General features: G+C 55.4%; 1 protein-coding gene across 1 annotated transcript; it reads right to left on the reverse strand.

Annotated features, from left to right (window-relative positions):
* Positions 1 to 141: 141 nt before the first annotated feature.
* Positions 142 to 10,427, reverse strand: Nelfa (negative elongation factor complex member A). The gene is made up of 11 exons (XM_005408718.2): positions 9,982 to 10,427; positions 5,073 to 5,244; positions 4,317 to 4,478; positions 3,551 to 3,640; positions 3,019 to 3,149; positions 2,866 to 2,935; positions 2,612 to 2,700; positions 1,957 to 2,068; positions 1,161 to 1,438; positions 976 to 1,075; positions 142 to 869 (listed from the first exon to the last, which is right to left on the reverse strand). The coding sequence occupies exons 1-11, from the start codon at positions 10,189 to 10,191 to the stop codon at positions 685 to 687; spliced, it is 1,599 nt and encodes a 532-aa protein (XP_005408775.1). The 5' UTR covers positions 10,192 to 10,427; the 3' UTR covers positions 142 to 684.
* Positions 10,428 to 10,850: the final 423 nt, after the last annotated feature.

Raw genomic sequence — 10,850 nt, forward strand, 5'->3', positions numbered from 1 at the left:
GTCCTAGCCCTGTGGCAGGTGACCTGGGCAGCCCCCAAGCTCTCAGGGCCCATGACCCCTGTCCCCCTGGGTCTTGGCAGCTGCCCAGGAAGAGGCTGCCCACAGAGCTCGGTCACCCAGCCTGAAACACAGCTCTGCAGCTTCCTGTAGAAAAGTTCAACTTTAATCACACACAGTCTTACATGAGAGCAGGTCCCTGGAGATGGGGCCCAAGTGTCCACAACTGTACAAAAGACAAATACAAAACTGGCAGGCACTGGCAGTGCACAAGGCCCCGTGGCTCTGTTCCGACTCGAGCACTGCCAGGGCCATCCAGGGCCATCCCAGTCAGTGCCAGGTGCCTCCTCTGGTCCCCTCTCACCCTCTTGAGGAGGGCAGCACAGCAGCAAGGAGAAACCCTCGCACTTGGTCAGTGGAATTTAAGAAAAAAAATTAAAAAGGTAAAAGTCTAACAGGCACTAGAATTAGGAAGTTACAACTTTTTTGGTTAACTTTAACATTCAAAAATGTAATATTGAATCCAAAAAAGTATCTTGATCACACAAAAAGTAACCCATAGTAAAATATAAAAAATAAGCTCCAAACACCCAGAGAAACGATCTAAGACTTAAATAGGCCAGGGCCAGCAGGGCACAAGTGGCGGGCTGCTGACCCCTGGAACTGGAAGGCAGGGCGGCTAGGTGCTCAGGACACATTGGTCATGGGCTTGTACTTCTTGAAGCGCGTCCACTGGCCTGTGGCGTAGTTCATCTCGAACACCGTGTCCACCAGCATGGTGGTGCTGCCCTGGCCATCAGCCTTGGGCAGGTCCTCTGTGTGCTCGCTGAGTTTGATCTGGATAACGTCCCCCTGCTCCTGGCATGGGTTCTCTGTAGGGACAGGGATGGTTGGGCAGAGTGTGTGTAGAGCCAAGGACACCCCCAGCCCCACCTGCATACCCCACCAGGCCAGCCGCAGGCCACCACAGGGACACACCTCTGGAGCCCGCCATGAAGCCCAGGATGAGGGCCTTCTCGGGCCGCGTGACCTTGTTGGCAGTCTTGAACATCTCCTGTGCAGCGAACATCTGCTCTCGCTGCGAACAAGGGGAAGGCGTGGGTGTTCCAGCTACCGAGCAGGCAAGACCCTGCCACCCTGCTGGGGGCCCACAGGGAACCTACTGTGAGGGACAGGTTCTTCTTAGGCTGTGTCTGCGCAGGGGGCTGCGTCTGTGGGGCCACCATGGCCACGGGAGGTGTCTGGGCAGCGGGGGCCACAGCCGGGGGTGTGGTGGGCGTCAAGGGTGAGGTGGGCGCCGCAGGTGCCGGTGTGGCCGGGCCCAGGCCACTGTTGTACATGGGAGCCCTCTGCTTGAACTGTGGAGGCAGCGTGGGGCTTGGGGTGCTGGCTTCCTCGGGGGGCCGGCTGGCCTGCAGGCTGGCTTCTCGGGATGACGGGGCTGCAGTGGACAGCGAGTCTCTGCAGCCCATGCCAGCCCCCTTCCAGGCTCCCTGCCCTGCTGCGCCTGGAGTGGCAGCCAGCTCAGCCCTGCACCCTGGGACCTCCCGTGCCCAAATGAGGCTCCAGCCCCACAGACCAGACGTCCAGCACCTACTCAGCTTCTGGCCAGGCGCTGGTGACAAGGCAGAGGACAGCAGCATCCCCAGGGCTTTCTGCCCAGCAACTCCCAGCTATCAGAGCAGGGCTCAGCAGCCCATGGGCAGCTCCTCTGGAACCCAGGGACACAAGGGCTCAGTGCCACCAGCTCAGCTTTCGCGTTATTTCTCAGCCAGGAGGGGTCCTTCCCTACCAGGTACTGGGGACAGGAATCGGGTACAGAGGTTCTGATGCCAAGGAGGCAGGCCTTTGGACCTGCAGCTGCCCACCAGGCAGGGCCCTCCTGGGTGGACATGGTAAATTGGTGTTGGACAGCAGGTGCTGAGGAGGATGTTGGGGAGGCTGCCCGAGCCCGCTTACCTGGGGGCGTCTCAGAGCTGGGGACATAGGAGGATGCGGGGACCACACTGGGCGTGGAGGGCAGGTAGCTGGTGGACGGCAGTGCAGGCTCACTGCTCAGAGACCCAAGTTTCTGGGAGACGAGAAGCCAAGGTCACTCCTGGTAGAGGGCCAGGCTCCAGTGTGCCCTCCCCAGCCAAGGCCACCTGCCATGCAGTGGACAGTGGGAGCTCGGCCCTGTCACCACCATCTGGAGTCCTCCAAGGAGAGGCTCCCAAGCCACTGCTGGGGAAGCGAGGGAACTACACTGCCTTCCTTCCCATGAAAGCGGCCAGTAAGAGGCATGCATTCTAGGAAAGGGCGCTGGAGAAAGCTAGCGCCCACAGCAACGCGGCCACCTCTGTGGATGCCAGGGAGCGCCAGGCCCATTACCCACCTGGCACCCCCAGCACATGTGGCAGGTCTGCCCTGCATCAGGGCCTTGGCCACACCCCCTCATATACATACATACAACTGTACACATATGTACATACATACACATATACACATACATACACCATGATGCTGCAGCCCTGGGACTCACAATTGCAATAGGAGGACATAGGCTTGGCTGAGCCACAGCCGGTGGCAGATGCAGAGGCAGTGGCAGCATGGTGGCCATGTCACCAGAACCTACCTGCGTGGACACCAGGCCAGCTGCATAGTCCGGGGTGGCGTTCTCCACAACCGTCTCCTCCTTGGCAGGCTTCTCCACCACTTCTGCATCTGCACAAAAACACGTCCTTGTCAGACCCTACAAATGTGGGGAAGCTGCCAGGCTGAGAGCATGGTGGCCTTGGGCACTGGTAAGGACGCAGGGCCAGCAGGTCCAATAGAGGAGCCCTGCCTGGCCACCCACCCAGCCCCTGCCACGTGGTGTCCCCTACGCACCAAGTGTCTTCCTCCGCCGCTTGGCTTCACGGCCAGCGCCCACCGTGCCCAGCTCGGAGATGTCGAGGAGCTGCAACGACACAGTCACCGGCCATGCTTAGGGCCGTGTGTGGGCTGAGACCCACCTGGAGGGCAGGGCAGGGCCAGGCCCACCTTCACACCCCTTTCCTTCTGCATCGGGGTCCTGGACGGGGGGATTGGGGTCCGGTTCCCGGCAGGGCTGAAGACACTGGGCGTGGTGGGGCTCCGGAAAGGCGCCTGCTTCGGGATGCCTTTGAGTGGGGCTGCAGAGAGGGCGCCCAGTGAGGAAGGCAGGTGCACAGAGAATGTGGGTCTTGCCCTGTGCGTGTCCCATCTTTCCACTTACGGGGCGGGTTTGATGCCTGGGCCTCCTGTGTGTTGGGCCAGGCCTCTGCCCATGCTAATGAAGGGGCCTTGTTTAGGCACAAGGGGCCTGGTCCAGGCAGGGCTGTGGGGCAGCCAAGAGGTGAAGGGCAGCAGGCCCCGGTCCCACAGGCCTGCATCTGTGCCGGGAACCCCATTTCCTTGCCATGGACCTTCACCCTGGCTAAGCTTGTGCCCAACCCCAAGTGCACTGCGGAGATCAAAGATCAGAGTATGAGAACAGTGTGGCCCAGACCAGCACCTCGGGACCCGAAAGGGCCCTCCCATCCCATGGCCTCACTTGTGGTGTCCATCTTGCGGAGCAGCCCGCGGCCCTTGGCGTGAAACGGCACCCCCGTGCTCCTCTTCAGTTGCTGCGCCGTCTCAGTGGCTGGGGAGGTTGCAAGTGTCAGCATGAGTGCACCCCCACAGTCACAAGTGCTTGAACAGAGGCTCCCGTGGTCTAAGAAGCTCCTGTCCAACAGCCCCACTGGGGTGGGCACCCGAAGGCTCCTACAGCGCTCAGCTTCGGTTTCACTCACAGGTGCACACACTCAAGACCGAAACTGCCACAGGGCGCGGGGACAGGCAAGAGGCCCAGGCGCGTGCTACCACACAGCGCGTGCCCAGCTCCCCTTTCCTAGGCAGGGTCTCCCTGGGCTGGGCCTCAAGGGTCTCCAGGGGTGGCCCAGCGTGTGGGGTTCCAGAGTCCAAGAACAGTGCTGACCCCAATGCTGCCTCCTCCTGCTGCAGTCACAGCCAGCTGCTGTGAGGTTAACTCAGATTCCTGACCACAGGGCACACGTGTATGTCTCTGACGTATGTCCTGTGACCACTCAAAATAAGGCAGCTATTAAAATCTGTGTCTGCTTCTGAGATGGGGTCTCACTACCTTGCCCAGGCTGACCTCAAATTTCTGGGCTCAAGTGACACTCCTGCCTCAGCCTCTGGAGGAGGCTGGCACACTGTCTTTTTGAAAAGGTAGCCTAGGTCCTTTAAAAGTCTTAAGTCTGGAAAGACAAAGCCAAACCCCCGCAACAGCAGCGCGGCTCGTGGGCCACACTCACACTTCTGCAGCAGCTCGGCACGCAGTGTGGCACTCTTGGGCTTGCGCTTCAGCTGGAAGTGCTTCACGGGCGGCGTGAGCGGCCCAGCCAGTGTGGTCAGGGCATTCTTGTTCAGGTACTGGCACTCCAGGGGCAGCATGGCGGATGCCTCGCACTCACCCACTGTGGAGAGGAGGGTCAGGGGTGCCCCAGTCCATTGAGGGCCCCGCGGCTCTGCCCTGCCACCTCTGGGGCAGCACCAAGACAGAGGCACGGCTCAGGGGCGGCCTCTAGGGACAAGATCACTTGCACACACTTCCCAGGGCCGGGTAGCCACTGAGGACCGGAGCTCAGTAACCCCCTCAAGGAGGTGACAGAGTTTCTGCTGCTCTGACAAGTGACAACACCACCTGGAGCTAAAGCACAGCCACACGGGGACAGGAGGTAGCCCTGCGCCTGCCCAAGGCTGCCTCATGCCCCACCCAGCCCAGGCTGGCCCATGCACAGAGGCTCTAGCATAGGGGCCGCTCCCTAGGGGTGGCAGGCCTGTCCTCCAACTAGGACAGACACTCTGAAAAAGTACCAGTGCCCTGCCCACATGTTCTCTGGAACCATCTGCAATGGTTTGAAGCAGCATGCTGATATCAACAAGGTCTGAGGCCCACTCTGGGAGCAGTCCTGGTGCCTGCCGTCGAGCAGCAGGGATGGGAGGACCTCAGGAAAGACCGCCCTCTCGGCCGGCCAGGCAGGACGAAGGAACAGGCACACACTACGTACCCTTTTCTCTGAGCTCTCCCAAAATATCTTGAACGTTGGGGTTCTGCTCCTCGAGGTCAAGGTTCAGTGATCCCGTGTCAGGAAAGGACTTCAGGATGTCGGCAACCATGAGGACCCAGGGGTCCGAGTCCAGGGAGGCGAGCTGGATGATCTCCAGGAGGGCGCCCTTCATCTGCGAGCGAGCAGACAGTGAATCCCACAGGGCCCACCGTGCATGTGGGAAGGTGCCCCGCACACCTGCACATCCCTCAGGGCTCCTCGTCTTCTCCAACCCCACCCAGCGTCCCTTTCGGCTGGTCCCTGCCAGGTCCCTAGCACCCGCCATAGCCTCGCAGGATCCCCTGCAGGGCGGCCTGGGTGTGAAGGTTGGGCAGAAGAGCAGGCACAATCAGCCCTCACCCCAATTCACCACAGCCGGGCAGGGAGGAGACAGGCGGGGAGGCTCGGCAAGGGTGGGCTCCCACCCACTCAGCACCCTCACGTCAGCCAGAACTCGACATCGCTGCCCTCTCTGGCTCTTCGCTGGCTTTGGCTAAGAACTGCTGTGTGCACAGGCAGGTTCTTTCAGGAAGAACCACGTTGGGGGCTCAGCTCAGTGGATGGGTGTTCACTCAGCACAGGCAACGAGGCTCTGAGTTCCATCTCCAGGGCCAGGAAATCCACCCCCAAACAAGTGAACCTGCCCCACGAGCCATGGCACAAGCCATGGCAGACGCTGCAATGCATTCCAGCTAATTCTGCTGACCTGACCAGCCCGCGGGTATTTAGACAGCTGGGTCCAACATTATTCTGCATGTATGTATGAGGGTGTACTGTAGCTGGAGGAGATCGTATGAACGCTAGACAAAAGCCGACATAGGACAGGACCTCGCCAAACACAGAGATCTCCACATGAAGATCCACGGTTCAGTCCACCAAGCAACTGTAACTGTCAGCCTGTCTGCACCTCGTAACAACCTCAGAATGTACGAAGCAGAGGTCGATTAAAAGAACAGCTGAACTCACGCTCATTGCCACAAGGCAGTCACTAACTGACAGCAACTCGATAAGCGTCTGAGCAAAGGCGATTACGTGCCCCCGTCACAGGTCTCAAACCTGGTGAGTGCAAGTGCTCACCAGGCTTGCTCACAGCAGCTGCAAAAACGAACTGTGTGTTTTCCATCACGCAAACCCTAAATTTCAAGCACATGAAATAATTCAGCCTATATTCTCTACAAGAGCTCAATACAGGTAGAAATCACTAAAACAAACAAAAACTAAAGCCTCTTCCCTTCGTGTGGAAATTAAGAAACATTTCTACATTATGCAGGAGTCAATAAAAAGTATTATGGAAATTTGAGAATAATGGAACTTGACCCCTGTGTCAAACTTACAGGATGCAGCTAAAGCTGTCATTAGAAGAACAATGATGGCCTCATATGCAAATATTAAAGAAGATCTGGGTGCAGTGGCACACGCCTGTAACTCCAGCCACCTGGGAGGCTGAAGGAGACGGATCACAAATTCAAACCCAGACCGAGAAATTCACTGAAACCCCATCTCTCAAATTTTTGTGGCTCAGTGGTAAAGCACTTGCCTAGCACGTGCAAGGGCCTCGGCTCAATCCCCAGTACCACAGGGGAGAAAAGAGGAAAGGCTTAAAAACTGAGGTTTCTATCCATCTTAACAGCTCAGGGAAAAGGAAAAAATATGTAAAAATTAGGGAAACAACACCAACAAAGTCAAAGTTGATGGAAAGACTCTGAAAGGTCTTATAAAAGTGACAAACATCTGGTGAGAAGGATCAAGAATAGGAAACACGAAAAGGGGAACGAACATCACTACCTGTGCTCTGAGGTTAAGACAGAAGGACATCATTAGCTACTTATTGCTAATGTAAAAATGATCAGAAATGGCCAAGTTCCTAGAAAAGTATAAAATCAAAACTTAAGAATGTAAAACCAAAATATCAATGCTTTTTTTTTTTTGCTATCAGCAATCAAACTCACGACCTCATGCTTGCCAAGCAGGCACCGTGCCGCTGAGCTATATCCCCAGTGCAAGTATCAGTGCTTAAAAGTCTTCTTATAAAAAAAAAGTCTTGCCAGGCGTGGTGGCACAAGCCTGTAACCCCAGCACTGGGAGGCTGAGGCAGGAGGATCGTTGTGAGTGCGAGACCAGCCTCGGCTACAAAGTGAGCTCAAGTCCAGCCTGAACTGCATAGTGAGACCCTGTCTCAAAAAAAGACCAAAAAAAAAAAAAGTCTTCCCATAAAGAAAACCACAAGTAGTAGATTTTACTACCAAGTCCTACTGTTTATGAAGAAATAATTCTTTTATTGTACATAATTTTCAAAGAAGAACAAAACGTAGGCTACAACCCCTTTTATAATGGTAGGACAGCACTTTCAATACCAAAATTTGGCAGACACATTACAGTTCATGTCCCCCCACCCACACACTCTTTGGTGTGTATCAAGAACACTGAGCATGGAAGGAAGAGAGCTGGGGGACTGCAGAGTCTAGAATGGGGGTGCTGAGAATATTTTAAAAATGATGAGGGCGATCAATTCTGTGAATAGTTAAAAATCTCTCCATTAAACTTGAACGGAATGGTGTGTGAGTTACATCTCAATAAAGCTGTTTTAAAAACTCACTGAAGCTAGATATTGCAGTGTATGCCTGTATTCTGGCGCTCAGGAGGTTACTTGTGATCAACCTAGGCAATGTACCAAGACCCCATGTGAGGAGAAAAAAGAAAAAAAAAAACCCTTATTTATAATTAATAGAGTTTTCAATAAAATCTCCTAAGAATAGAAGACAATTTTCTTAATTAGATAAAGCATATTTTCCCAAAACAACCGGGAACAACGTTCATGGACAAAATGGTCAAAGCTCCCCTGTGATCACACACAAGGCTGAGGCACACAGGGGCCTCGTGAGCACAGTAAGAAAAAAAAAAAAGAAGCTAAATACTAAGTGCACTGAAAAGTCATGAAGATTGTACAGAAAAACTGCAATTAGTAAGATTTCAGCAAGAAGCTATGCAAACTCAATACCTAAAAGGCCAATGCAGTTGGATATATCAACAACAAATAGACAAAACTATGATGGATCTACACAGACATGCCAGTATCCACAAGCTATAGGAGTCCAAATGATTAAGAAGATGCCACACATTCATAAGTGTCTTAGAGTCCCAGCAGTGTGCATGAAACCTGTGAAGTGAATATAAAATGTTCAAGGAGGTACAAAGGGCCAAGAAAAGCCAGTTCTGAACACCACCACGGGAGGTCTGTCCTGCCTGTTAGCCGTCCAGACAATACCAGCAACTTACAAATGGCTTGAAAGAATAGACACCAGAGCTGGGGATATAGCTCAGTGGCACAAGTGCCTACTTGGCAAGTGCAAGGTCCTGAGTTCGAGTCCCAGTACCAAAAAAAAAAAAAAAAAGCCAGACAGTGACTCTCTGCAGTAGTGATGGCAGAGATCCATTCCAATCAGCAGGGTTGGACCACAGGAAAGGTCCATAATATTCCCACCTTCATACAACCATCACATCCATCCGGACTGAAGACCCAAGTATGAATAGCAAAGTTCTACCAAGAGGAGGCAGCATAGGACCCGCCTACATTTCCTAAAACAAGAGGCGAGGCCAAAGCTATCTACCCCAAACTGAGAGCTTCTGCTCCTCCAAAGAAAGCCTGCAGGCAGGAGATACACACAACATACATTAAAGATGAAGCTCTGCCCTCCTCCCTCCCTCTCTCCCGCGAAGGAAGAGAACAGTCAGGGAAAAACAGCAGGTTTGAACAGAGAAGTCACAAAATGCAAATAAACACACGAAAAGATGTTCTTCCACAGGAGTAACAAGGAAGATACAAATTAAAACCACCTGGTAATATTTACACATCTACTAGACAGACGTTTTGGTGGGTAGAATTTGACAACTTTGAAAAACAATTTGGCATAATTCTAATACCCCTACAATTCCACCCCTAGGTTTTCAATCCTAGAGAAATGTACACTCCACAAGCATCCAAATACACACATAATAACATGGGTATAGCACTATTCACAACAGTGTAAAAACTAGCTATAGCCTAAATGTCTCCCCACGCCAGGATGGATAAAATGGTGTGTGCTCAGAGAGGAATATCACACTGCAGAAAAAATTACATCTCTTCCACTGCAACCTGGCTCAGTCTGTCAAGGTGCCCAGAGACACACCCACCACACACCAAAGGCTACCTTAATATCAATTCAAATTAGGCCAACCCCAACTCTCCTGTTTAGCAACGCCGGACTGCCCCACATGAGGAGAGGAGAAGAGGCTGCGGTTAGGGATCGGGGCGCTGGTTCCGAGCAGCAAGCGTTTCCTGACTTCTCCACTTGTGAGGGTTACCGAAGTGGTCGCTTTGCTGTTAGCCTTCGCTGAAGTGAGCCATGCACTGTTGCATGCGTTTAACAGATCAACCATACGGAACCCCATCATAACCTGCGCAAAGACGTAAAGTACAGCAGTAGCTGGGAACGTTTAAACGATTGTGGTGTTTCAGTGTTTTTGCAAAACTCAAGTTTATTTTGCACAGAACGATGCGATAAAACTCCAAGGAAAAGAAAAATCAAATGGGACGTATCTACTAAATAGAACCACGCAAAACCATCCTGTTAAGCGACTTAAGAGTGAGCTTAGAGCCGGGCTCTGGGCGAAGCAACACCACCACCGTTACGGTCGGTGGTCACCCGGAATGTGACACTGGAGCCCAACCTGGCGTGGCCCGCATCCTACACCCACCCGCCGCGCCTCGCCCCTGGGCTCTCGATCCCGACCCCACCCGAGACCCGGCGGGGCGGGCGGGGTGAGGCCGGGGGGCGGGTTCCGCACCGCCAGGGGCCCGGCGGGCAGGAGGGCCCGGGCCCCGCCTCACCTCGTCCACCGCACGGCGCGGGAGATGCAGCGTCCCGAGCAGTAGCTTGAGCTTCACGGCCGACGAGAGGCGGTGGAAGCAGAGGCGGATGTTGTCGATGACGGCGGCTGTGAGGAGGGACGCGATGCTGGGCGGTGCCCACAGCTCGTCCGTGGCGCCCAGCTTGTTGTGCAGCCACAGGCCCGTGTCGCTCTCCCGCATGGACGCCATCTTGGGGGCCGCGGCGCGCGCGGGCCGGCACCCTGTGCTGACGCCTACGCGCCCCCGCCGAGGACCCCCAACATGGCGGCGCCCGCAGGCGCGGGGCGGAGCCTCGGGAGGGCGAGCCCTTGCCGCAGGTGGCGGCTGCGCGGCCTGCCGACGGCTTTGTGCTGACGCCCGGGAGCTGGAGCGAAGGCGCGCGGCTGGGAGGCCCTTCGGCTTCCGTAGTGCATCCTGTCGGTGTCCTCACAGCGCCGGGAGATGACGTCACGCGAGACGAAGTCGTGTTCGAATGACGCCGCGGCCGCCGGCACGGTCGTTACGACCTGCGAGTGGACTGGTCAGTCGGTCCAGCTTCCCCGGGCGCAAGGTTCCGGGCCCGGGTTCCGCGTCTTCCGCGCAGAGACCTCCCGGACCCTGGGTCCTGCGAGGCCCCACTCGGCCAAACAGGTTGTGCTCCCGCGCCCACCCAGCGGCAAGGCTGCCTGGAGTCCACGCCCTCCCGGAAGGGCACTGTCCTGGTGGAGTCCTGGACTGGGCGCCCCGCGGTGATGCTGCACTGGGCTCCGAAGGCTTCTGCAGGGCCCGCGCCGGTGCCCAGCCAGGCCGTGGAGCTGCCTCGCACGCGCTTGCAGGAGTCCACTGTTACCTTCTCAGGAACGATATGG

The sequence above is a fragment of the Chinchilla lanigera genome, unplaced genomic scaffold, assembly GCF_000276665.1.
Source record: "Chinchilla lanigera isolate Chin_1 unplaced genomic scaffold, ChiLan1.0 scaffold00113, whole genome shotgun sequence".
NCBI lineage: Eukaryota > Metazoa > Chordata > Mammalia > Rodentia > Chinchillidae > Chinchilla > Chinchilla lanigera.

Coding starts and splice junctions, on each gene's coding strand:
- Nelfa (XM_005408718.2), bottom strand. CDS start 10,191: ATGGCGTCCATGCGGGAGAGCGACACGGGCCTGTGGCTGCACAACAAG. Junction 4,479..5,072: donor GGGAGAGCTCAGAGAAAAGG/GTACGTAGTGTG, acceptor TCCTCTCCACAG/TGGGTGAGTGCGAGGCATCC. Junction 2,701..2,865: donor GCGGCGGAGGAAGACACTTG/GTGCGTAGGGGA, acceptor GTTTTTGTGCAG/ATGCAGAAGTGGTGGAGAAG.